This window comes from Pyricularia grisea (assembly GCF_004355905.1).
Source record: "Pyricularia grisea strain NI907 chromosome Unknown Pyricularia_grisea_NI907_Scaffold_7, whole genome shotgun sequence".
Lineage (NCBI taxonomy): Eukaryota > Fungi > Ascomycota > Sordariomycetes > Magnaporthales > Pyriculariaceae > Pyricularia > Pyricularia grisea.
This window is the reverse complement of record NW_022156720.1, coordinates 1,681,873-1,708,414: the sequence shown is the minus strand read 5'-3', so window position 1 is coordinate 1,708,414 and position 26,542 is coordinate 1,681,873. Positions and strand designations below refer to the sequence as shown.

Here is a 26,542-nt window from a genome sequence, read left to right as displayed (position 1 = left end):
CAGGCAGTCAGTCTCTGTTGTAATTTCTGAATCAGCAATAGAGTAGACTCCCAATGAAATTGCCGAAGGTCATGCATTATGCGTAAATCACTAGCGCTGTCGTTAGTTGGAGGCTGAAGTGGACACACTGGTGGGGCGCTCTCCAGGGACCTGAGACCTCAGCCGGCCTCCTTGTCCGCCTGCAGCGAGCACGGAGTCGACCTCGGGAGATGCCGAAATCTTGGTGCGACTCTGGCATCCAGGGCCGTCAATGATCTAAGTGATGATCATACAAATCGTGGCGCCGCTTGAGCCCTGCAAAACAGAGAAAGAGAGGTTTGGTCAAACTTTCAACTTCGTCCAAAATTACCGTGTTTGTAGTTGCATTCCCCCTCAGTCAGCGCCAAACGAAACCTGGAGTCCACATAGCAACCCCATCGGTGACGCTCGCTACGATTTATCTGGCGATTTGATGTCCACAAGGAGAGGCCGATGGTGGGGGGGAGGAGAGGAGAAGCAAACAAACTGTACCTGGTTAGCAAGTTTTTTGGTTCGATTGATTCCTCATTAACTTGACTTCCCAGGGATTTTTTCACCGAATAATTAATCCCAAATAGGTGGTTCCATTGCTTGCGGCCGGAGACTCTGGGAGGAAAGATCCCGAGGGGCTGTGTCTTAGGAATAATATGAAACCCCCATTAACTTTTGTGATATGTCAGCAGAATCGTTAGATTCTTCGTTATATTTTTTTATGCTTCTTCTTCCCAGTGTGGAGACCAGCATTTGCACAAGGACCGACATTCACGAAACGACATCATTGTGAACTTTGGAACCAATGCATCCCTTTTCTTTGCATGTTGCGGTTGCGAGACCAAATTGCCAAACCAGGAACTTTCTGGGGTGTGCAGGATTGAACCAGATCCAACATCAATCCAAGTGATGCCATAGGGCGCAGTCTTGTCGACACTAATTTCCCCCCCGCATCTATAGTGCAGGTACATAGCACGGGTAGGGGAGGTGTGTGTATAGGTAATACCTTACCTAGGTAGGTAGGTAGGTATGTATGTGCGTGTGTGTCGCCATTTAAGATTGCAATCTATATAACGTGATGGAGGGGATACAAAATAAATAAAACGAAAATGAATTAATAGTCCGCCGAGAACGGGGGTTTGTAATTCCGATTAGCTTCTTCTCGAACTTTTCCTTCGACCTGTACAGTTTAATTTCTCGTTGATTGCCGGAATACTGTACCTTATGTTTCTCCCTTAAAATGGAATAAGATACGTAGATAAAGTATTAGACCTAGGCATATTCTGTCTCCTGACCCCATGTGTCCACACCAGTAAGCCGCATTATGACCGTTACATTTCCGATAGAAAATGGGCCCCTATAGAACCTTTCGCCAACTGCAAGCACTGGTTAACCCATGGTTTTAGAACGGCTATATTAGTAGTATAGATAGATCCATGTACAGCGTATTCTTTCCGGTTGGAAGGTTTTGGTTGATTCGCAAATCCCTGAATCGCTACGTAATGTTTGTTATATTATATCTGCGAATAAATCCCCATATTCTCCGTGATCCGAAATAATTGAGGATGTTTCTTATTTGGCTGCTCATGCAAAATTCGAAAAATAAAAAATAAAATAAAAAAAATAACAGCGAACTACTGTATGTACTGTTCTATGAATATATCGAGTAGCAAACCGTGGGTCACATCCCCAGACTGTTTGTTTTTGGCAAGTCAGCCAACTTGGAGGGCCCCATTGCCTGCTCTGTACGCAGTCATCAAAGATGCTTGTACTGTCGATTGCGACAGGTACCATGAAACATCCTTCGTATTTTTAGTATATCTATACGCTGGATTGCGGCCCTGAATACCGGACGAAGGAAAAAGAAAACAGGCGATGACTTGACGTCGAGTCCAGGCAATTCCATTGTTGGCACCGACTCAGGAACTATGTGCATAGTATCATGTATAGCCCTACTGTATACTTGGGTTCTCCCCGCAAAACCAGGTTTGATCACTCAGAATATACGTTGCAGCCAGGTATCGGAGCATCCGCTTAATGGATAGCCCTCGCAAATGACCAAACCTACAAGCCGGTAACCCTTGTCCGGGCAGTGTGCCGTAGCGTGTGTACTACGGTATGGTCTGGTGCACGAAGTCATTTGGTCATTAGTTAAACGCGGCACTGTGCCAGACTTGACTACGGTAGCTGGCTGGGAACTCCTCAGCCCTTGTCGTATCTTGGTGGGTAGTCCCCACAGTTCTCCAACACGATAGTCAAAAATATTCCAAATTATCCCCGACAAACCAAGAAAGAAAAACTAAGGCAAACAGAGAAGCAACAAATCTCGTACTCATTCGTCCTTCTGTACAGTACAAGCCTCTTTTTCTCGAATTAATGACCTGCTGCTCGTAGATCAACTTTGATGACGGCCCTCGCCTACAAGGGCAAGTATCCACAGTATCCGCAGGAGCTGCGGAGGCAGAATAACCGATGAAGACGCAACACTTGAATTGCGCGCCGTTGTGAAAGCCGATTGGCACAGCGGCTAAGGAGGAAAGCCCCCAAGCCCCGCTAGAAGCAATTTCAATTCTTCTAGAAGCAGAGCAAGGAGCAGACGAGGTTTCAAGACGGGGCCAAGACAAGCCTCGCCCAAGGTCCCAAGGCACCCTTCGCTCAGAAGCATAATTCATCAATCTTATTGCCAGGCTCCGTGAAACGTTTCCCGTTCATGCGACTCCCTGAAGCATCCTCGACTACTCAATGCTCCCCTCCGCATAGTCGCAGCCGGTCTCATCCATGACCACTTTTGTCAACTGCCAATCGGTTCATTTGTTCCGCCCAAAGAAACTCTCACCATCGCAATTTTGGACTCGCCGATGGCCAGGATTTTTCCACAGTTTTTTTTTTGTCAGAATGAATTTCCGTCCACAGAACCGCATAGGCGTACCAGCAGCTAAGCTGGCTTGGGTTGGGCTTGCGGCTACGAAACCCTGCAAGCCTACAGCAACTGTTCTTTTTATTTCGTTTTTTTTTTTTTTTTTTTTTTTTTTTTTTTTTTTTTTCTTTTTTTTTTCTTCTCAAACATATCAAGAGGCGTAGAGCACATGGGGCGTGTTGTCAAAGCTGCTGACGCCTTGCTGACAAGATAATGTATGGAGTTTACATGGTAAAGCTTTCCTGGGCATCTCTCAGAGTCAGATCCGCCTGGAAACCCACCAGTCAGCCTATCAGTTCCTCGGGCGAGTTCTCTCATTTTCGTCCCGTAGGGTAGTTCATCGTTCGTCCAGGATAGCATTGCCTAGTTGCATGACTGCCATCTCAACGGCCTGACGCTTCCAGCTAATCAGAGGGATCAGATAACGCCCGGATTTGACCATCCATCCAGACATCAGTCGCCTGAACCGAACATGTATATCCTGTTCACCTGCTGGCCCCGTACGCCTATGTCCCAAGGGTTATCCTTCTAACTGAACTGGCAGCAGCCTGCTTTAATTGCTGACTGACACCTGACAGATCCCGTTGATATTGGATCAAAATTGGGTAAAATGGGGAGCGACGGTTTGTCTGCCACTCACTATACTTGCATTGCGAGCCAAATCCTGTATCTATTCGGGTCGTATCATCATTTCCCATTCCCCTTTTTTTTCCCTTTTTTTTTCCTTCTCGAACATTTCCCGCTGGTCAGCCCCTGAGAACTGTCTATCATTCGCCAATCTCATCGCCCTGTCTACAGCGCCCTCTTGGCTGAACGGGGATCAGATTCGAGTACGATGCGCTATCACGTCCCCTCATCGTCAAGGCTACCACCCGTGATCTCCGCTTTGTTCCGTTATACCCCATCCCTGGTCTGTTATACCATCCATCCCCATGTCCTTTAACCCAGCCCACTTCTCAACCACAAGTACCGTCCGTCGAGTTTGACGTACCCCCCTCCCCCCCCTAGTTGGCTGGCCCTCTCTTGCTGGACAGCCAGTCTCTTTTTTTCTTGGTTGACGGAGATTTCTTACCCGCAATTGCGCTCCTAGATCAGGCTATTGGACCGTGGTCACATCTATCTGCTGCCAGCTGCGCGTAGCTTGGTAGAGGTCCCAACTTACAGCACAGTGAGTACCCCATCGCCATTCCAGGGTGGTCCTTTCCAGCTCAATGTTCCTTTTTTTTTTTTTTTTCTTCTTCTCTTCTCCCAGTTCTTTACCCCCCCACACCGCTTCGCCTCCTCAACCATCATCGGCTCTGTATCGCCTGCTGTGCCCCCCGCTACAGTATAGCGTCCTCTTCCGAATGCATGGGACGTCTCGTTTCAGCATGAATTCTTCTTTCGGCTGCACTGTTTTGTAACCTTCCATGCATCTTCCACACCTTGATCTCTTTTCGCCTATGAGCCCTTCTCTTTTCGGTCGACCGCGAAATCACGCATTCAGGTCCCGTTCCTACCCAGTAGCCAGCCCCTGCACACCTAGAGTCACATTCCAGCCACACCCCTCCCCACTCTCGACCCAAGTTGTCTACCTTAGTATCCATACTCCTCCCCTAGGAGACGACCTGGCAGGCTAGATTATCTGCTGCCAGGGGGCCGGGGTCGCTGGCAGGCGTTTGTTTCTATTCCGGTTGGCAGACCATGGCATAAGATCCCCAAATTATGCTACCGTCATTGCTGCCCACCTTGCTCGGGAACACCACTTTTCTGACCCAGGGCTTTTCACGTACCGTACGAAGTACATGCTGCTTTTAATCTTGTTCCGGTGCAAAATATTCCCTTTCCACTTTGCTGGGCCCTGCTTGTCTTGTACCCGAGCAGATCAGACGATATAATGCAGCCCTTGCCCACCCAAACCCTGCCATAGTAACTTTTGAGTCCCCAACCCACACTAATACACCCACACCGGTACCTCCACCAAACCACCAATAGCACGAACAGTGAGAAGTAAAAAGGCTGGGGACTCGCACCGAGACCTACAGTAGAAAGAGGGCGGAGATCCTCATCATCAGACACTCGAGAAACCGTTTGGAAATACGACCGTCTGTTAAAAGGGTTCCCCCTACCTGCTACCAGCTCGGTATATAGTTCCTATTTATTCTTTTTTTATTTTCTTTCTCTATATGCTGAGCTTAACCTCTCTCTCATACACACCGACAGAACTATAAAGTTCTTAAAGAGTGAGTGGAAGAGCGAACCTGTCGATATACCGAACAGCATCAGGTGCAAAACGCGGTCAGCAACAACAATCGATACAGACATATGTGCTCTCCCCGACACCGATCGACGGCTTTGACATTACTACCTAGCGGGGTCGACAGCAGGTGCATATCAGGTCTCCTCCTTCAGAGGCCAAGGCGAGGGCCAGTTTCAACAGTTGACCTCGCAACAGCCCTCCGGGGCTCGCAATTATCATTCTTTCCATACAGACTCCGGCAACCAGCCAGAGCGGTTCGCTCTGGCGGACCCCATGCATCGGCACGCTGGCGGGCCACTATCGAGTTCAGGCGGATTACAATGACTACTCACCACAGGAGTCGCATCCGCCGCAGCAAAGCCAGTCATCGCATGCTTACGAGCCGCACCACCCGCGATCTCTCGCCGGTCCGTCGACACTGCACGACCCAACGGAGCATCACGCCCATCATGTGGCGGGGCACTCACATCATCCTCCGGCCCTTCATGGACTACCACAGCATCGCCAAACTCCATCTCACCACCATCCGGTCCTGTTAGATCCGGTGCAGATGAGCAGCCACTCGGGTTCGCGGCACATAGGACATCAAACGCCGACGCAGTATGGGGCTGGTCCGTCGCCTCATTCTGTGGTTCCACCACCGCTCTACCCGTCAATGACGCCGACACAGTCGGGCCCGAGCAGTGGTATCAAGCGATCCAGACCCGATGATCTCGATCTTTCAGTGCCCGGCATCGCCGAGCTTGAGCAAGGCGAGATGGACCCAATGCAGCAGTCACAACACATGGGTGCGTCATATGCACAATCTGCATCTACGCCTCAACACCATCACCATCGGATGCCTGAGACCGGCCCTCCCTCAAAGATGATGCGCCGGGATTCCCAAGGAGGAGGTGGCGTTGGTGGTGGCGCACCAAGCGTGGTGGGCCAAGCAGGCATGCCACCTCCGGCCCAGAGGCCCAGAGGACCAAAGTTAAAGTTCACAGCAGAAGACGATGCGCTCTTGGTGGACTTGAAGGAAAACAAGAGCCTCACGTGGAAGCAGATTGCCGAATTCTTCCCCGGGAGGTCCAGTGGCACACTTCAAGTGCGCTATTGCACCAAGCTCAAGGCAAAAACGACGCAATGGACAGAAGAAAACGTAAGAAACTTGACTGTTTCCGCGGACTGATGCTTATGAAACCTAGCTTTTTACTATACTAACAAGACGGTCTAAAACTACAGGATCAGAAACTTCGAACAGCTTTGCAAGACTACGAGAGGGAAAAATGGAGGATAGTGTCTAGCAAGGTAGGCACCGGCTTTACACCAGCTGCTTGCCAGGAGAGAGCCATAGCTCTAGAGGGAGGCGCGCCGCATGGACATCCGCTCGAAAGTCCCTTATAGCAATCAGCGTCTCCTCCAGGAGCCTCGGCTTCTGGAGGGGACACCACCGGATACACGCATCAACCTGCGACACATGAATCATCACACACCACCGGAGCTTACACGCATCAACCACCAGCTTCCGAGTCGGGACTTCACTCCGGATACTCAAATCCGCCGCCTACCACTCACGCCCCCAGCCTCCATAATATCTATCACCCCACCCAACTTTAGTATTCAACCTCGGTGAGAGTTCGGGACCGGGGTGGGCTGGTTATAGGCCAAAAGCAAAACGTTTTTTTTTTTTTTTTCCCACGATGCGGGACCAGCGTTCCTTCTATCGGAGTTAGGTCTTTGCGGTGAGACCGACATACAAACAGCATAGACAGCTCAGCGCCCCTTGACTTCCGAGCGCCATGCCAGCATCCTTCAGGGGAAACAGCCGCTTAAACCAGCAATGTCCTGGGTCATTCAGCTTGACCAGCCCCTCCAAAGTTGCGACCTTGCAACTTTCTGTCTTTCGACGGAATTTCTCTTTTCTTTTCCGTTCCTTTTTTTTTCTCCCTCACCCCGACTACCCATTGTTTCCTTTTCTGTTTCTTTAATTTGTGGACCAAGACCTGAAATCATTCGCTCTATAGATGTTTTTCTTTCCTTTTTTTTTGTTTTTTTCTCTTTTCTTCTCTTCCTGTAGTACGGCTCGGCTTTGCTTCAGGCGGGATAATTTCGAGATACCCTCCCCGACCCGCAGCATGTGTCGACGATTTGAAAGAAGTTGGTTTGTTAAACCTTTGATTGTCAAAATTGTTTTTTTTCTCTCTTTTTTCTTTAGGATATGTGGTGATGAACATAGAAAGGGGGAATACCCGGGTGCATTTTTTTTTACAAAGACTTTGCATTTATATCAGAGAGATAAGAATTGGCGCGCGCACATGATATGATCCTCATGTCTGTACCATCCGGATACTGTGTAATTTTTTTTTTGTTTAACTTGCAGCTATTTCAAAATCTGCCTGTAGTAACTGTTACTTGTTCCAGCTGTTCCGGTTGAAAGATGCCCAAGATTGTTTGTGGGAGAGCCAGCTGAGGGGAAGGGTCCAGAACAGACCCCCCTGTGATGTTGGGTGCTAAACCTAGTGGGCAGTGGAGGCTAGCAAAAGAGCCCACAAAAGATGTCGTACAGCACTCGGACGCAGGCAGGGAAGGCAAGGGAAAAAAAAAACGATTTACAATCAATGGAGCCGGAGCTGGCCGATGTGCGACTCATTCATGAGTGGGGTTTATATATCATGCTATAATAGTACTTATTAGCAGCGGTAGGCTTATGAATAGATAGATACCTAGGCAACCCAAGATTTTGCAAGATCACACGCGTCAAGAGGTTGTGAGACGCATATAGTACGACATGGATAGTAACCAAAATTGGACAATTCTGCACAATTCCAAGGGCTGCTGACACATGTTGCATTGTTGAGTTTTGTTCTCTTTTTTTGTTCTCTTTTTCTTTCCCACCCCCTCTGTGACGTTGTGAGCGGAGCCTATTTTGTTCTTCTTTAGTTTTTTTCTTTCTTTTTTTTTTTCTTCCCACTTCCCCTTGTTCCCTTCGCCTCATAAACATTGGGCTTCGGGAAGGGTCGACAGCCTCGTTAAAGCAAGGCAAGCCAATTTGTAACTGCCGTGGGTGTGGTAGCAGCGGGTGGCTTGTCGAGCAAGCGCGCAAGCGCACGGCTCTCTGGGGGGCAATGAAACCGTAACAGCGTGTGTGGAAACCGGAATGGAACACTGTACTTGGCTGGACCATCAAGTGCGGAGATTTGGCAACATAGGTAGAGAATAGGAGGAATTTACAGTACTGTACTCTGGTCAAAAAAGAACACGGTGTTGGGTGTACCTACCTACCCTTGGCTTACTTTACCTTACCTGTGCAGGTAGGTGAGTTTGTGTACCTTACTTTGACTGACGGCGGGCGCTACGGAGAAGCTAATTAATACTACCTACCCGACCTAACTAACCTAGGAAGACAAGCTGGTGGATACGGTTTCGGTTCAAACATGTTCACACTTTCATCTAAGTTAAGGTCTTGGGCGGTTCATTGGTCAAAGAGAGTTTTGTCTGGAAATTGATTGACATGGTAATAGCTCCTTCCATGGTACAAGCTTTTTCTTCTCTTTACAGTAGGTACTCCTTTTTCGTTTCTTTGTTTATTGGTTCGTTTTAATTCGCTACCTATTTTATTTTGTTTGGAACCAACCAAAACAAAGAGCAAAAAAAAAAAAAAAAAAAAAAATACTTTATCAGATAAATCTGGCAGTCCTTATCTCGCTTATGCTTGACGCCAACCGCCCGGAGAAAAAATCGACTTTTGAATCGGGAACTTTTCTGCTGCGGGGGGGCGTTTGGGGTCATTGGGTTTCTTTGGCTTCCTTCATTCTTCCGCCAAGGATTTTGACAATTCACCGATCAAGTGACTTGACCCTTTTTTTTCTCTTTAATTCATCTCAACTATTTCCTCCTTCTTTCTATGGGTGAACCTAACAACCAACCCCCTTGTTCAAAAGAACAGCAATTGCTGATCCTTTTGTGTGGAGACATAAACTGACACTGAGTTGCGCGCAAAAGACAAAGTCAAAAAAGTCAAATTCCCCTTTTCTCACCTTCCCCAATAACCTGCTCCAGAAGGCAGGAGGATACGGAAGGAACCGACAAGGAAAATACGCTACATCGACTTCCTTGTCTTTACCTAACAGAATGAAGAGGAAAAGTCATATACAGTAAAGTACAGAGATGAAAAAGGAAGGCGCGGGCTAATGCTTGCATTACACAGACCTCGAAGAGAAGCTCGAGTGCCACAATAGGGCCGAGGAAAGGCGGGACAGGTGATTGTGAGAGGCTGTCTTCTAGAGGGGTATTCCCAGGGCCAAGGACTGGATGGGACATGATAGCTGGGATCTCCCTCTGCCGAACGACCTCGGGCCCCTTTTTTTTTTTTTTTTTTTTTTTTTTTTTTCCTCCTTACTCCTCTTGGTGTCCCCCGGGACCCAGGAACACGTTTGGCCCAACGCGCCCTTTTTTTTCCGACTGGCCGCCGCCCCATCCATCGGGTACAAATTTCAATCATCACCATCATGTGTGCGTTGTGTAACCCGGACACCCCTCCTTCATCCCGTTGGGCTACTACCTTGCCGCCCGAGCCCTTCTGCATTTCAACGCGATACCACGGCGATAAAAACTACGGAAGCACGGATGACGACGTTCCCCTGACAAGCGTTACATATATGCTATAAGCTATAGCTTAACATCATATATCATATCTACCGCACAAGAACTAGGCCGTTCGACCCAGTCGCGACAGCGTCAAGGAACATGACGCCAGAGTCATCAAAGAGGGATAATCCAACCGAACCCCCCGGCCCTTTCAAACATTGACAGGTTCCCAAGGTAAAGTTCAACAAAAAAAGGGGAACTGATATTGGGATGGGTGGTAGATAAAAGACACAGGAACACAGCCCCGGTGTTTCCGACGACCGAAAGCGGCATTGATCACGACAAAAAAAAAAGCGCGTACATGGGCTTTTTTGTGGGTGGGGGAAAGATCCGCTGGTCTTGTTGGTTTGGTTCGTCTTGTCTTTCCTCCTCCCCGGCAAAGCCAGCTGGGAAATAGCGAGGCCGGCCGCCGCGTGCCGGGGGGTAGAATTTCAAAGAGTCTGGATTTTGCGGTTCTGATGTGCTGGCCTCTATTCTTTTTCTGTTTCCAGCTTGGCCCAGCCCCAAAAAAATGAGGGGGTTTGGTTTTTCTGATTTGCTCTGCCCTATATCAGCCTTCTATATCGCCCCCTATATCACCGGTCTGTTAATTAGGGCACGCTCACCACCCGCACCCTCCTCCCTCGCCACTTTTCCCCCCGTCCTCTGTCGCCTTTTCCCGCGCCACAGAGATTTTTTGGGTTCAGTTTTTCTTTTGGGCTCTCTCGTCTTCTACTGTAGGTCCTACCGGTACAAGAGAAGTCCATCGGGCCCCAACCATTATCTGCTGATCCTATCAAGCTATATTGAGGAATATATTTTTTCTTGTTTTGTTTTATCGCCTTTTGTCCCGCCGAGTAGCCTCGGCCAACGTCAGGGGTTCTGAAAGATAAACCAGGCAAGGCAAGCGAGCATCACAAATGCAGCCACAGACGTCTTGTCTATCTCTAGGGAAAACAATCATGGAAGAAGCGGTGTGTTCTAGCTGATGTCTTGTTGTCTTGGTTGTGGGAATTTCCCACGAACTGCTTACCTGGTCTAGGTATTCTGATTCGATTTGAGTTTAAATTAAAATCGAAGCGGGAAAAAGAAGGCGACAAGCTGTAGCCAACCATGATGATGTGGCTGGCGCAAAGATGCTCGCCTTGTCTCTCCACTCCTTGTTGGGGAAAAAAAGGGGGCTCTGCAGAGCAAGGAGATCCGAAGACATCTTTGGATGCCCTACTTGCGGGTTATTTGTGAGGCTCGGCTCACTTTGCTGCCAGCACAAAGGAGGGAAAAAATCTTGTTTAGTCTCCGAGTGTGGACCAGTCACCGTAAGCTACCACACTTTCTCTCAGGTGTACCAGATGCAGAACGAACTGCAAAGCATCGTCATAAGCATGCCCCTTCACCGACCTTTCTGGTATGGACTCTTCACACACACACACACACACACACAAGGATGCTTACATATCATCAATGCGAGGACCCGGCATTTTCTTTGCTGCTCCGCATGCGCGCATATTGTGGTTGTGGTAGAGAATAATAAGTGCTCCCGTATACCACGCTGGTGCGTTGTTCGTTGTATATCTGCAACCCCGGTAGATATGTGATGGTGTAGTGCGGAGATAATGAATGGTGCACATGTATTTTGACTTTGATTTGCTAAAAGCTAGTTGCTGCTGATTTTACTTTTTGCTTCCTCCTTTTTGTTGATCATGTAGATCTTTCTTTTCTCTTTGGCTCCCGCGGCGGCAGTTTCCTTCCGCTTGACTTAGTCTGGATATAATTGCGAGTGAGAAATTTTTTCTTGGGGGGAGTTTTTTTTTTGTTTCTTTGTGGCTTGCGTTGAGCTGAACAAGACAGGAGTTTAGCGCGCTATTATTCGTACAAATATATTATACAGTACCCTGAATGGGAGTAATTGTCGCGCCATTTCCATATTGCTTTTTTATCTTTTTTTTTTAATCTTTCTTCTATTTTTTTTACGTATCCGTACTTTGTCTCCGCGCTTGTGTGGTTGTAGCAGAATTATAAGGCCAGGGGCTGCCGAGCATGCCACCCTCCACGGTGCAATTGGTTCCCAGCTTACCGGTCAGCTTTCGGGTTCTCTTTTGTCTGGTGCGTGGATAATCTCACGCCCTATTTGATGTGAGACGTGGGATGACGAAAAAAAGAAAAGAAAAAGAAAGAATCCTAGCAAAAAAGTAAAAGTAAAAAAAAAGTGGACGATACAGCCCTGTGAAAATGGTTGGTTCAGCCTCCTTCATTCCGACTTGACTGGCGGCTCGTATTCCTACTGATGGATTTACAGTAGTCGCGGATTTTGTGGAAGGGATCTGGAAACTGGAACATCCAGATCAAGCCTTGCAAGCCCCCCTCCCCTCGCTCGGGCCTTGATGTCAGCCTCAGTCGCTAGAGATGCGGTGAGGTTTGCTCTGGGCAAAAAAACAAAAAAAAAAACAAAAAAAACAAATGCAAGTCAATTTATGTCAGCTCCCAAGTGATTAGGTGCTGGGGCTAGGCTAAGACGCTATGATTCCGTCATCTCGCATGCTATATCAACTAAAACAGTTATAGGTTAGTATATGGGTGCATTCATATTACTGTATGCCATTATGGAAGACGGGTCAAGATGCACCATATAGAGTCATATAATACTTTTATAATAGTGATGGTATAACTTAATATACATCCCAGTGACCAAATATAAGGAACTGCCCATACCTTGTGTAACGGAAAAACTGACAAGTTTAAATGCGTTTGCCCCCCACACTAAGAAAACAAGAAAACTTATGTAGACCAAAGATAATGTAGGAGGTCACCCTTGCAAGCAAAAGAACAACCCTTCACAACTCATCCTTGGTGCCGGCCGAGGCAGCCTCGCCGCCCACATCCTTGGACTTTTCAGCCTCGGCAGCCTCGGCGGACCTCGAAGCAGCCAGAGCGGCCGCCGAAGCCTCGGCCTCCTCCTTCTCCCTCGCGACCCGCGCCTTCTTCCCGGCCTCGGTCTCCTTGAGAACCTGCGCCTTGACCGTGAACTTGATCTCGCGGCTGTTGGAGTGGAGGTCCGGCACCGTCCGGTCCACCACCCAGCCCGTGACGCCGCCGTCTTTGAGGACCGGCCCGTACCTCTCCAGGTCCGCCAGCTCGGCCTCGCACCCGCTGCCCTCGGCCACCCACAGCGGCAGCGTGTGGTAGACGGCGCCGGCCGCAAACATGACCACCAGGTCCTCGTCCGGCGGCAGCCTCGCCACCTCGGCGTCCACCTCCTCGTCCTCCGCCACGCCGGCGGTAGCCCTGGGCCTGGGCGTCGCGGTGCCCTTGATCTTGATGCCGGGCTTGTTCTTGTGGTAGACGCCGTACAGCCACATGCCGTCGCCCTCCTTGTCCGCGCGCTGCGCCTCTGACCACTTCTTGACCGCCTCGGGCATGTCGGTAAAGTTCATGAGCACCACGTCGCGCTTGGGCCCGTGCTCGTCGATCCCATCCCAGCTGCCGGGGAACGGCCGCCCGCCGAAGAAGTACTTGAGCGCATTCGCCCACGGCTGCAGGCCCAGCGGCTCTTCGTCCTGCAGCTCGCTGAGCAGGTGCTGCCGCGCGGAAAAGGTCCGCGTCGCCGTGCACGTCGCCTCGAACCCCGGCGGCGTCTCGTGCTCGCCGTACGGGTTCGTCCAGGGGAAGTCGTCTACCACCCGGCTGACTACCACCTCGGCCGTCGCGGCTGCCGTGAAGAGCAGCGCGATGCTGGTGATGAGCTTCATTGTGTAGGTTTGTTGGGTTGCTGGGGAGAAAAGAAAGGGGGTGGTGTTTATATCTTGTTGGAGCGTGGCGTGAAAAATATTTTTGGGTATATGACCACTATTGATTGTACTATGAGAGACGTGATAGGGGAAAAGAAGTTTGGACTGACTAAGAAAAGGGGAGGTATAACTTGCAGCAAGATTGATACATAAAATGCTTCTTCAACTCACCATCAACGTGGCATGTTTCCAGCCATTATAAACAACCAGCAGCAATCAATGAATGAATTCATTACGAGCTTTGTTGTCCTTTTCGGCGTGTCGTTCTCCGTTCTTTCCCTTTCACCACGGTAGCGACATATGGTTTGTTCAATTTAGCCGGAGGCTCTGCTCTCCCATGGCCCAAAATGGCATTATTGCAGGCACTGCTCCCGCCCGGAAGCATGGTATGCCATTCCGCAGGACAGATAACTCTTGATCCGATCTACCCCGCAGTCATTTGGAGCCAAAGAATCAACGTCCGTACGCAACGGGAAAGGAGAGCATGAAAACCAAGACCAACCGACCGACCGAATATACACCCACGTGGCTTGACATACCGTAAACTACAACTCGACAATGAGCACAAAAAGACGCAAAAAAGATCATAAGAAAAAAACGTCAATTATCCCTAATTCAGAACGCCCCCCCGGACAGAGGCTGGCTGGTCAAGTCAAAAAAACAGGCAAATTGCCCCTGACCCAGCAGACTCTAAGACGTGCTTTTGTCTTCCTAGACTGGCATGACTTCCCATGTCCTGCCTGCCTATGCAACCAGAAAAACCAAAAGTGGAACAAAATAACAGAAACCGACACAGAAAAGCCCACCAATTTAACCACGTACAGCCGCACCCAGAGCTCCACCGGTGAACTGCGTTCCACCAGCTTGCCGCTGTGTGTTGCCGCCAAACCGCGGGCCTCCCCTGCCGCCGCCTCTGCCTCTGCCACCACCGCGGCCACCCCTGCCGCCTTGTCTCTCGAATGCATTGCTTGTGCCCTGGGTCCTCTGTTCCAACGTACGCTCGTTTGACTCGATGAGCGAGCTGGCCTTGTCCGAGAGGGTAAGGGCAAGGCTCTGCAGACGGCTGAGCTCGACACCCTTGCGGAAGATGACGGTTTGTTTGACTTGGTCGAGGGCAGCGGCGAGCTCCTCGTGGCTGATCATTTTGCTCACAACCGCCGAGATCTTGGTTGACTCCAGCTCGAACATGTTGCTCAGCGTCTCAATGCTCAACGTGTCGTAGAAGGGAGCATATGTGAAAAGGTATGTCCTCAGACCCTCCTCCTGGATCTGCTTGGCAAGCATGGTCTTGATGGCGTCTGTGTTAGGCATCAACTCCCAAATCTTGATGCTGTGAATGAACGATGTGGCCTTCTTCCACTCGCCAGCGGCAAGGGCCTTGGATGCCTGCATCACGTGGTCCCTGGTGTTCTCTGGGGGTCCAGTGAAGATTTGCCTCTCATGGTACTCAAGCATACGCCTGTAAGTCTTGCTGATGATGCGCTTCTTGATGTCGGGCGATGAGCCGGTTTGAGCCAGCAGAGGAATCTCGAGCAGCATGCTGCACGTGAGGTAGACGCACTCCAAGAGCTCCAAGTTGATGTGCATGTGGAAGGGCAGCTGCCTTTGCCTCTCTAACCTCTCCTGCTCCGGCGAGACCTGGTTGAACCTCTGGATCATCACACCCTGAGCGAGCAGCTCCTTCTGCCTACCACTGCCGCAAATGTCTTGCAGAGTGTTCTGGGCATCGTAGACCAGACCCTTGCGGAAGGCACAGAGACCGACCTGGACAAGTGTCCTGTTGTAGAGAATCTGAGTGAGGACGTCAAAGTTGCTGATGGTCTCTTGCAAGTGAGACATGAGCATCATGTCACGAGACTTGTAGTAGTCATCGTGTAGCGCCAAGAAGTAGATCTGGCACAGCATCGCCCGTGCTCTGTGGATGCCTTCGCTGTTTGCAAAGAGGTAGTTGCAAAGAACGTTGACCAGCTGAGCGGCCTCCACCGTCTGCTCGCGGGGAGTGATGTTGGACTCCTTGTTACCAACAGCGTTCCAGCTGTTCTCCTCGAGAATCCTGATGACTTGAGCGGGCTAGATTGTGTAAACGATAATTAGTAACTTATCGAGACATGTGTCACAACAAAACAGCTGCAATTCTTACCTTGAAGTAAACGTGATCAAGACGGCGCATAATGGCACGGTTCAAGCTCTCCTGAGGAATCTCGAGCGAGGCATCCTTGCGAAGACCCTCGTAGTAAAGCTGGGCACGGAAAATGATGTTGTAAAGAGCACCCTCGTCACTCAGCCTGTCAATGTACTCTGAGGTGTGAGGGTCGATGGCTTGGAGAGAGCGGGTGAGCTCGTCGTCAAGCCTTTCAGTGTAGGACACAATGCTTCCAGGAATCTTGATGTACTTTTCGCCCTTCTCGAGGGTAGGGGGCTTGTCGTCGTCGTCCCACTCCTCGGCGCTCTCCAGGACGATGTGGTCCTTGTTCTCGTCGAGGACGGTCAACAGGAGAGACAGCTCCTTCTCTGCCGCCTTCCAGTGCTCCACAGACAGAGCCGCGCCTGCGCTGGTACCGATATCGAACCGGGAAGAGACCAGTGCAAGGAGGACACGGATCCGTTGGTAGGGCGTCTGGGCAATTTCGCCAAGCTTCTCCATGATCTTGATCTGTTCACCACGGTCGGTGTTCTTCTTACCACGAGACTCCAGAATTGCGCGCAGGTGCTTGAAGATGCTCTCAGGAGTGAACTGCAGGGTCTTGCCACCCTTGCCGACCCTCGCGAAGCCCTCATCATCGTCATCGTCCTCTGCAGCAGTCTCGTCAAAGGAGACCTTAGCGGCCTTCTTAGGCTTTGGTGCCGGCTCCTCCTCGTCTTCTGTGTCCATCATAAACTCGAACTCGTCGGCCTTGTAGGCATCGATTTGTGCCTGGTACTCCTTGTTGTTCTTCTTGATGCGCTGCTTGACGGCATTCAGACCACGAGCATTTGTGGCGTTCATCTTCTTCGGCGTGACCTTTTGCTTGGCCAGAGTCTCGTTCATGAAGTCTTCCAAATCTGCGATAGACTTAATGTACATCTTGGGAGCAGTTGTACCGACACGCAGCTTCTCAGCCTGGCGGTTGAGCTTGTCGAACTCTGTAGAACAGTTGTTCAGTCAGTAATTGTCAATAAGCCATATTGCGTTTTCACGCATCCCCTATCCTCCATTTGACCTACCTGTCGCAATAGAGCCCCAATCGTTGATCTTCATGCCGTTTGCGATGGCCGTCACAGTAGACTCGAGCTCATCAAGGCGCTTGTCCTTGGCGCTCTTGACTTTTGTGGTCACCTCTGCATCGCTGTCTTCCTCATCTGAGGAGTCGTCGTCCACCAAGAACTTTGCCGCACCCTTCTTCTTGCCGCCGGAATCGGCGTCGGAATCAGAGTCGGAATCATCATCGCCAGAACCGTCGTTGTCGGAGTCATCTCCCTCGTCTTCGAGTTCTTCCTCCTCCTCTTCGGAGTAGAGCTCCTCCTCGTCGGAGCTGCTCTCACTAGAACTCTCGTTGCCGCCACGGAAAAATCGAGACATGCTGGGCAACTTTTTTTTGGTGGTGGTCGTGTGGGTTTTGTTCTGGAATTCGACCCTCGATTGTCGCTCGATGTCGCCGTCGGTTGGCAAGTCGATTTCGCACACAAAGACGTCGCCCACCAAAATCCAGGTGGGGTTTTGCAAAAATTGGTGGGTTAGTCAGAGAGGGGGATGCTCGGTTCCATGCCCAAGCTCCAGAGTCACGTGATGCGACAGGGACTTACTGACGCGCTAGTGTCAGTGGCGCCGCGCTCGTTCAACGTGCCTTGCGTGCTTTGCATGAGGATCCAGAAAAAGTTGCGAGAGGCGTACTGCACTTGACAACGGCCGATCGCCTATCAACAACAACGTCGTCGTCCCAACACCACCACATCTGGGAGCGACGTTTCATCAACTGCCATCGCTGTGAGACTCTACTGTCTACATACAGCGCCACGAATCATTGAAAAGACTCGATAACTTTGTTTTCACTGTCACAACATTGCGACGTGAGAGACTGAACCGCTCAGTCGCCACCATCCGACTTCGCCGCGGTCGCGACGGGAGGTGAAGACGAGCTTGCGCTCGCTGGAACCAACATCATGGCGCTCCCTCCTCCCCCTCCCGGATGGGGTCCACCACCACCGCCACCGAGTGCTCCCCCTCCTCCGCCATCTTCAGCTCTTCCTCCTCCGCCGTCAGTCCCAGCGCCTCCTCCCCCGGGCTACCGACCGTCCAACGATGCCCACGCTGCAAAGTTCGAGCAAAAGAAGAAGGAATGGCTTCGCATGCAGAGGAACCGCTTTGGCGAGAAGCGCAAGAGCGGCTTCGTCGAGACCCAGAAAGCCGATATGCCACCGGAGCATCTGCGCAAAATTGTCAAGGACATTGGTGATGTTTCCCAGAAAAAGTACACCAACGACAAGCGCAGTTATCTTGGTGCTCTGAAGTTTATGCCACATGCCGTCATGAAGCTTCTGGAGAACATGCCGATGCCTTGGGAATCTGCGAGGGAGGTCAAGGTTCTGTACCACGTCAACGGCTGCTTGACGCTGGTCAACGAGATTCCCCGTGTTATCGAGCCTGTATACCATGCGCAGTGGGCAACAATGTGGTTGATCATGCGACAGGAGAAACAGACTCGAATGCTTTTCAAGCGAATGCGATTTCCCCCTTTCGACGACGAAGAGCCGCCGTTGTCGTGGTCTGAAAACATCGAAGGTGTCGAGCCTTTGGAGCCTATTCAGCTTGAGCTCGACGAAGAGGAAGACGAAGCCGTATACGAGTGGTTCTACGATCACCGACCTCTCCTTGACACTCCGCATGTCAATGGGCCAAGCTACAAGACATGGAACCTGAACTTGCAGCAAATGGCAACGCTCTACCGACTGAGCACCCCGCTTCTCACAAACACGATCGATCCAAACTACTTTTACCTGTTTGAGCGCAACAGCTTTTTCACGGCCAAGGCTTTGAATGTTGCGCTTCCTGGTGGGCCGCGGTTCGAACCTCTGTACAAAGACATCGACCCAAATGACGAAGACTTTGGCGAGTTCAACGCCATCGACCGTATCATTTTCCGAAACCCAGTCAGGAATGAGTCGAGGGTTGCCTTCCCATACCTCTATAACCATCTGCCGAGGAGTGTGCAGATATCTTGGTACTCTCACCCTCAGATTGTTTACAAGCAGCCCGAGAACCCCGATCTGCCTGCATTCCACTTTGACATGTCCATCAACCCGATTTCTTCTAGGGCTGTGGCACCAAGAAACATTTCTGTCAGCCATGAGGATGAGATCTTTGGTGTAGGCAACAACGAGGAGCCAGAGGAGGAAGCATTCGAGCTTCCGCCCGCGCTTGAGCCCTTCCTTGACGGGGAAGATCTGTACAATGAAGACACAGCTTCGGCTATTCAGCTGTGGTGGGCACCATTCCCTTTCGACCGACGATCCGGTCGTATGGTTCGGGCCCAAGATGTGCCAATGGTCAAGCAGTGGTATCTTGAGCACTGTCCGCCAAAGCAACCCGTCAAAGTTCGCGTATCATACCAGAAGCTTCTGAAGACATACGTCCTCAACGAGCTGCACACAAAGAAGCCAAAATCACTACAGAAGCAAAATCTACTGAGGACACTGAAGCAAACAAAGTTCTTCCAGCAGACGACGATCGATTGGGTTGAAGCAGGTCTTCAGGTGTGTCGACAGGGTTTCAACATGCTCAACCTACTCATCCACCGCAAGAACTTGACATATCTCCACCTGGATTACAACTTCAACCTGAAGCCCGTCAAAACTTTGACGACCAAGGAACGGAAGAAGTCACGCTTTGGAAATGCTTTTCACCTCATGCGTGAAATTCTGAGGTTAACCAAGCTTATTGTTGATGCCCAAGTTCAATACCGTCTTGGTAACATCGATGCCTTCCAGTTGGCTGACGGTATTCTTTACGCCTTCAACCATGTTGGTCAGCTGACTGGTATGTATCGGTACAAGTATAAGCTGATGCACCAGATCCGTTCTTGCAAGGATCTCAAGCATTTGATTTACTACCGCTTCAACTCTGGTGCTGTAGGCAAGGGTCCTGGCTGTGGTTTCTGGGCCCCTGCTTGGCGTGTTTGGCTCTTCTTCATGCGGGGTATAATTCCACTGCTGGAGCGGTGGCTCGGTAATTTGCTCTCGCGTCAGTTCGAGGGTCGTCACAGCAAAGGTGTTGCCAAGACAGTGACGAAGCAGCGTGTCGAGTCCCACTTCGACCTGGAGCTGCGAGCCTCCGTCATGGCAGACCTGATGGATATGATGCCCGAGGGAATCAAGCAGAACAAGGTCAACACCGTCCTCCAGCATCTTTCCGAGGCTTGGAGATGTTGGAAGAGTAACATTCCATGGAAGGTCCCCGGCTTGCCTGCGGCTATCGAGAATATCATTCTTCGATATGTCAAGGCCAAGGCCGACTGGTGGATCTCGGTCGCCCATTACAACCGTGAACGTATTCGACGTGGTGCTACTGTCGACAAGACTGTGGCAAAGAAAAATGTTGGTCGTCTTACCCGTTTGTGGCTCAAGGCTGAGCAGGAGAGACAGCACAATCACATGAAGGACGGCCCGTACGTCTCTTCTGAGGAGGCAGTGGCCATCTACACAACCACGGTCCACTGGCTTGAATCCCGCAAATTCTCCCCGATCCCCTTCCCCAGTGTTTCCTACAAACACGACACCAAGATCCTCATTCTTGCCCTCGAGCGTCTGCGAGAGTCTTACTCTACGAAGGGACGGCTGAACCAGAGTCAACGTGAGGAACTGGCTTTGATCGAGCAGGCTTATGACAGCCCAGGAACCACATTGGAAAGGATCAAGCGTTTCTTACTTACCCAAAGGGCGTTCAAGGAGGTTGGTATCGACATGAACGATAACTACAGTACCATCAACCCAGTGTACGACATTGAGCCGATCGAAAAGATTAGCGACGCCTACCTTGACCAGTACTTGTGGTACCAGGCCGACCAGCGCCACTTGTTCCCTAACTGGATCAAGCCTGCGGACTCTGAGGTCCCGCCCCTACTTGTTTACAAGTGGGCTCAAGGCATCAACAACCTGCATGATGTCTGGGAAACCAAGGATGGCGAGTGCAACGTCATGATTGAGACGCAGCTTTCCAAGGTCTATGAAAAGATTGAGCTTACTCTTCTTAACTCACTTCTTCGATTGATCATGGACCACAACTTGGCTGACTACATCACGGCCAAGAACAACGTGTCGCTTACTTACAAGGACATGAACCACGTCAACAGCTACGGCATGATCCGTGGTCTTCAGTTCTCTGCATTTGTCTTCCAGTACTACGGCCTGATTCTGGACCTGTTATTGCTTGGACCTCAGCGTGCAAGTGAGATTGCTGGGCCTCCGCAGTCTCCAAACGATTTCCTGCAATTCAAGGATCGGGAAACTGAAACAAAGCATCCGATTCGTCTGTACTCGAGGTACATCGACAAGATTTGGGTGTGCCTGAGGTTCACAGCAGATGAATCCAGAGACCTCATCCAGCGCTTCCTTACCGAGCAACCTGATCCCAATTTCGAGAATGTTATTGGCTACAAGACGAAGAAGTGTTGGCCCCGTGATGCAAGGATGAGGCTCATGCGCCACGACGTCAACCTAGGCAGGGCCGTCTTTTGGGATCTGAAGAACCGTCTGCCTCGATCTATCACCACCATTGAATGGGAAGACACTTTCGCCAGTGTGTACAGCAGGGATAACCCCAACCTGCTCTTCTCAATGTGTGGCTTTGAGGTGCGCATCTTGCCAAAATGCCGCAACCAGAACGAGGATTTCTCGGTCAAGGAGAGCGTATGGTCACTTGTAGACAATACGACCAAGGAGAGAACGGCACATGCTTTCCTTCAAGTTACCGAGGAGGACATTCAGAAGTTCAACAACCGTATTCGCCAGATTCTAATGTCTTCTGGTTCAACTACATTCACAAAGATTGCAAACAAGTGGAACACTGCTTTAATTGCTCTCTTCACATACTACCGTGAAGCTGCTGTCTCGACAGTGGACCTCCTGGATACGATCGTGAAGTGCGAGACTAAGATCCAGACGCGTGTCAAGATTGGATTGAACTCCAAGATGCCGTCCAGATTCCCTCCCGCTGTCTTTTACACTCCCAAGGAGCTGGGTGGCCTCGGCATGATCTCCGGCTCACATATCCTCATTCCTGCCAGTGACAAGAGGCTCAGCAAGCAAACCGACACTGGGATTTCGCATTTCCGTGCAGGAATGACGCATGACGAAGAGACTCTCATCCCGTCAATCTACCGCTATGTCACCAGCTGGGAGTCTGAGTTTATCGACTCGCAGCGGGTGTGGACCGAGTATTCGCAGAAGCGTCTGGAGGCCAACCAACAGAACCGCCGACTGACTTTGGAGGATCTCGAGGATTCTTGGGACCGTGGTCTGCCGAGAATCGCAACACTGTTCCAGAAGGACCGGTCGACACTCAGCTTCGACAAGGGATTCCGAGTTCGGTCTGAATTCAAGATCTACCAGCTCATGAGAAACAACCCATTCTGGTGGACGAGCCAGCGCCACGACGGCAAGCTGTGGCAGCTCAACTCTTACCGGTAAGCATGCACCGCCCTCTTTTATCGCGGCGCTTTAAATACTTTGTACTGACACATCTTTCCACAGAACCGACGTCATCCAAGCTCTTGGTGGTGTGGAAACCATTCTCGAGCATACCCTTTTCAAAGCGACAGGCTTCAGTTCGTGGGAAGGATTGTTCTGGGAGAAGGTCAGTAACAGCGACATGCACACCTCCCTGACCCTTATACGTCGTCCTACCTTATAACCTATGTGATTGCATACTAACCTTCTTCCAATATAGGCCAGCGGTTTTGAGGGTATGTACCTCGTTCTACAAAACTACCAACGATTTACGATATTGTCTAACATATTTTTACAGAATCGATGAAATTCAAGAAGCTCACCAACGCGCAACGATCCGGTCTCAGTCAAATTCCCAACCGTCGTTTCACCCTGTGGTGGTCACCTACCATCAACCGAGCCAACGTCTACGTCGGTTTTCAGGTCCAGCTTGATCTTACCGGAATTTTCCTCCGTAAGTCTTTGGTGCCACTCGACGTATTCGCTGGGCAAAAACTAACACCAGTATCCTTTGTCTAGACGGTAAAATTCCTACACTCAAAATCTCGCTCATTCAGATCTTCCGAGCACATTTGTGGCAGAAGATTCACGAGTCGGTCGTCATGGACTTGTGTCAAGTTTTCGACCAGGAGCTTGAGTCTTTGGGCATCGAGACTTGCCAAAAGGAGACCATCCACCCCCGAAAGTCATACAAGATGAACAGCTCTTGTGCTGATATCCAGCTCTTTGCCACGCACAAATGGAACGTGACCCGGCCCTCGATGCTTTTTGACACCAAGGACACCATCGAGAACACTTCGACATCAAAGTTCTGGATCGAGTAGGTGCTACCCCGTCTTTGCTTCCATCTTTCAAACAAAATACTGATTTCGTCTGTGACAGTGTGCAATTGAGATATGGAGACTACGACTCCCACGACATTGAGAGATACGTCAGGTGAGTCGACATGTGATATCCGATAGGATACCCCATAGGATACCTCACAGGATAGCCCATGGGATACCGCAGATTATAAGCAACTGACAACTCAACAACACCACAGGGCCAAATATCTCGACTACACCACGGACAGCATGAGTCTCTACCCGTCTGCAACTGGTTTACTGCTCGGCATAGATTTGGCGTACAACCTTTATGGGGGTTATGGACAGTATTTCCCTGGTCTCAAGGTGCTGATCCAGCAGGCCATGGCCAAGATCATGAAGTCCAACCCTGCGCTGTACGTCTTGCGTGAGCGTATCCGAAAGGGTCTCCAGCTCTATGCCTCGGAATCGAACCAGGAGTTCCTGAACTCTCAGAACTACTCGGAACTTTTCAGCAACCAGACGCAGCTCTTTATTGATGACACGAACGTCTACCGTGTCACTATTCACAAGACCTTTGAGGGTAACTTGACAACGAAACCCATCAACGGTGCCATCTTTATCTTCAACCCTCGTACTGGACAGCTGTTCCTGAAGATTATCCACACCAGTGTCTGGGCTGGACAGAAGCGTCTTGGTCAGTTGGCCAAGTGGAAGACGGCTGAAGAAGTCGCTGCTTTGATCCGATCGTTGCCGGTCGAGGAGCAGCCCAAACAGTTGATTGTTACTCGCAAGGGTCTGCTTGATCCCCTGGAGGTCAACTTGTTGGATTTCCCCAACATCTCTATTCGTGCTTCGGAGCTGCAGTTGCCATTCCAGGCTGCCATGAAAGTGGAAAAGCTCGGTGACATGATTCTCCGAGCTACCGAGCCGCAAATGGTGCTCTTTAACCTGTACGATGATTGGCTGAAGAGCATCTCGTCGTACACGGCATTCTCGCGTCTTGTCCTTATCCTTAGGGCCCTGCATGTCAACCAAGACAAGACAAAACTCATCTTGAGGCCGGACAAGACTGTGATCACGCAGGATCACCACATCTGGCCGTCATTCACGGACGAAGAGTGGATCAAGGTGGAGACGCAGCTCCGTGATCTCATTCTGAACGACTACGGCAAGAAGAACAACGTCAATGTGTCGAGTCTGACTAGTTCAGAAGTGCGAGACATTATCTTGGGTATGGAGATCTCTTCGCCGTCGATGCAAAGGCAACAGGCAGCAGAGATCGAGAAGCAGCAACAGGAGCAGCAACAGCTCACTGCGGTTACCACCAAGACTCAAAATGTGCACGGAGAGGAGATTATTGTCACGACAACGTCTCAATTCGAGCAGCAGACCTTTGCCTCAAAGACGGAATGGCGCACTCGGGCCATTGCCTCGTCTAACCTTCGAACCAGGGCAAACAACATCTATGTGTCGTCGACTGATGGTAGCTTGGATGACATCACCTATGTCATGCCCAACAACATTCTGAAGAAGTTCATCCAGATTGCCGACTTGCGTGTGCAAGTTGCCGGCTACCTGTACGGATCCTCGCCACCGGACAACTCACAGGTCAAGGAGATCAAGTGTATCGTCCTTGTCCCTCAAATCGGTGGCCTACGTAATGTGCAGCTTCCTCAGAACCTGCCGGTGCACGATACTCTGAAGAGCATGGAGCCTCTCGGTGTTATCCACACCATGTCTGGCAATGAGTTGCCGTACATGTCTGCCGTGGACGTGACCGAGCATGCCAAGCTCCGTGACGCACACCCCGAGTGGCAGGAGGAAGGCCGTGAGACCTTGACCGTCACCGTCTCCTTCACTCCCGGCAGTGTCTCCCTGTCGGCGTGGGCGCTCACACCACAGGGCTACAAATGGGGTGTGGACAACAAGGACATCCAGAGTGACCAACCCCAAGGATTCACGACTACCATGGGTGAGAAGCGCAAGCTTCTCCTCAGCCCTCGCTACAAGGGCTTCTTCCTGGTGCCGGACAACGGCAAGTGGAACTACAGTTTTATGGGTTCGGCCTTCTCGGGTATGCTGAAGAAGCCGGTGCCCGTCAAGCTGGACACCCCGGCACCCTTCTACAGCGATGTCCACCGACCGCTGCACTTCCAGAACTTTGCGGAGCTTGAGGATATTTGGGTTGACCGGACGGATAATTTTGCCTAGTCGAATTTGGTGGTTGTTTACTACGCTGCAATTGGGTGGAGTTGTATGTTATTTAATTGTTTGTACAAGTACATGTTTTAATGCTGTCTTTAACGGTCGAAAAAGCCAGTCTGGGATGAAATTGATTGCGGGGGACGCAGGTGGAGGCCTTATAAATGAGATATTTCTTTTGTTTTTGAGATATCTATGGGGTATTATCGAGGCTCTATTCAGTCATGTACCAGGTCAAACTGTGCGCCCAACTTACTGTTTGGCAAGTGAATGAGTGAAAGTGACAAAAATTGGCTGAGGTGTTTGAGCGGCTTTAGCCCCTTTTGGGGCGAAAGTTCTGTACCCTGGTCCAAGCTGAGCACCAGTCTGTCGTTTTTCCCCGGTTCCCTCCAATTCCTGTTCCCCCCACAACAATATCAAGAGCAGACTTTGTATAGCCATCCAGGAAATGGAGGAGGTGAACATGCTTCCAAACAAGACAAGGAATGAGCGGAAGGCCCCTCATCTAACAAAAGTCAGAAACAAAGCAGGCCGACAGATGCTGCAAGCCTATTAAACCCAGATATCAAAGACAGACAGAGGACGATTCTACCGCTCCCGCAGTCGAGATACATGCATGCGAGACAATCTCCCAGCATTTTGTAACTCGAAAAGGTCATTGTTCTTTAATTTCACGGAAGGACTTGAACAGGATCGAGTTTTCTTTTCAGCAAGTGGTGTACAACCCTCCCCCTAGACGAATGTGCAAGTGAGGAAATCTCTGCCTTCTTCTCTTTGACTTGGCCAAAAGCTAATGGCTTTCATTTCGAGTTAAATGTATTTATTCGTGTCATGGGATGTAAAAAAAAAAAGAAAAAAAAAAGAAAAGAAAAAAAGAAGCGACTTGGGCCTTTGGTACAGGGTAGGTGTCAATTCAGACCTAGACTAGTTGGCCCACCTGCAGATGCATTCAGGGGGCGGCGGCCAAACTCGCCCTACCGTACTGTGCCCTGCTTGACGGTCCATCTCTGAGTATCTATGGCTAGTCTCATCACAAGTGAAATAGCTTTCACTCCTCCTGTCCTATTCCTATTCCTATTCCTATTCCCATCCTGTCTTCGGCCGATACCTTCGTAAGGGCCCTGCAGGTTCTATCCCTTGATGATGATGGCTAACTTCGCCTCCAACACCTATCTATCATCAAGCACCAGTTCAAGTAGGGGGTCGAGATATTTCAACCTCATTTAAGACGATTAGGAATCTGAGATTTGGTAGAATAGGCTCAAGCTGGCTCGAA

The 26,542-nt window shown here is 50.3% G+C and overlaps 4 protein-coding genes across 4 annotated transcripts; 2 read left to right on the top strand and 2 right to left on the bottom strand.

Annotated features, from left to right (window-relative positions):
• Positions 1 to 4,231: 4,231 nt before the first annotated feature.
• PgNI_09503 (uncharacterized protein) lies at positions 4,232 to 6,891 on the top strand. The gene is made up of 3 exons (XM_031129485.1): positions 4,232 to 5,048; positions 5,129 to 6,306; positions 6,390 to 6,891. The coding sequence occupies exons 2-3, from the start codon at positions 5,716 to 5,718 to the stop codon at positions 6,549 to 6,551; spliced, it is 753 nt and encodes a 250-aa protein (XP_030977487.1). The 5' UTR covers positions 4,232 to 5,048; positions 5,129 to 5,715; the 3' UTR covers positions 6,552 to 6,891.
• A 5,713-nt stretch (positions 6,892 to 12,604) lies between these two features.
• On the bottom strand, positions 12,605 to 13,519 carry PgNI_09502 (uncharacterized protein; the record flags this gene model as incomplete). The annotated part of the gene is made up of 1 exon (XM_031129484.1): positions 12,605 to 13,519. The coding sequence occupies one exon, from the start codon at positions 13,517 to 13,519 to the stop codon at positions 12,605 to 12,607; it is 915 nt and encodes a 304-aa protein (XP_030978252.1).
• Positions 13,520 to 13,901: 382 nt separating this feature from the next.
• PgNI_09501 (uncharacterized protein) lies at positions 13,902 to 17,247 on the bottom strand. The gene is made up of 3 exons (XM_031129483.1): positions 16,763 to 17,247; positions 15,699 to 16,681; positions 13,902 to 15,628 (listed from the first exon to the last, which is right to left on the bottom strand). The coding sequence occupies exons 1-3, from the start codon at positions 17,115 to 17,117 to the stop codon at positions 14,369 to 14,371; spliced, it is 2,598 nt and encodes an 865-aa protein (XP_030977871.1). The 5' UTR covers positions 17,118 to 17,247; the 3' UTR covers positions 13,902 to 14,368.
• A 281-nt stretch (positions 17,248 to 17,528) lies between these two features.
• On the top strand, positions 17,529 to 25,510 carry PgNI_09500 (uncharacterized protein). The gene is made up of 7 exons (XM_031129482.1): positions 17,529 to 22,215; positions 22,283 to 22,385; positions 22,479 to 22,494; positions 22,557 to 22,712; positions 22,778 to 23,078; positions 23,141 to 23,194; positions 23,301 to 25,510. Exons 1-7 carry the CDS (start codon positions 17,699 to 17,701, stop codon positions 25,273 to 25,275), a joined length of 7,122 nt encoding a protein of 2,373 aa, XP_030977872.1. The 5' UTR covers positions 17,529 to 17,698; the 3' UTR covers positions 25,276 to 25,510.
• The last annotated feature ends 1,032 nt before the right edge of the window (positions 25,511 to 26,542 follow it).

Bases quoted from the DNA above. Each gene is read 5' to 3' on its own strand.
- PgNI_09503 (XM_031129485.1), top strand. From the start codon at position 5,716: ATGAGCAGCCACTCGGGTTCGCGGCACATAGGACATCAAACGCCGACG. The intron at 6,307-6,389 runs GTAAGAAACTTG...CTAAAACTACAG, and splicing joins CGCAATGGACAGAAGAAAAC to GATCAGAAACTTCGAACAGC.
- PgNI_09501 (XM_031129483.1), bottom strand. From the start codon at position 17,117: ATGTCTCGATTTTTCCGTGGCGGCAACGAGAGTTCTAGTGAGAGCAGC. The intron at 16,682-16,762 runs GTAGGTCAAATG...ACTGTTCTACAG, and splicing joins TTGGGGCTCTATTGCGACAG to AGTTCGACAAGCTCAACCGC. The intron at 15,629-15,698 runs GTAAGAATTGCA...TACACAATCTAG, and splicing joins TTGATCACGTTTACTTCAAG to CCCGCTCAAGTCATCAGGAT.
- PgNI_09500 (XM_031129482.1), top strand. From the start codon at position 17,699: ATGGCGCTCCCTCCTCCCCCTCCCGGATGGGGTCCACCACCACCGCCA. The intron at 22,216-22,282 runs GTAAGCATGCAC...ATCTTTCCACAG, and splicing joins TGGCAGCTCAACTCTTACCG to AACCGACGTCATCCAAGCTC. The intron at 22,713-22,777 runs GTAAGTCTTTGG...TCCTTTGTCTAG, and splicing joins TCTTACCGGAATTTTCCTCC to ACGGTAAAATTCCTACACTC.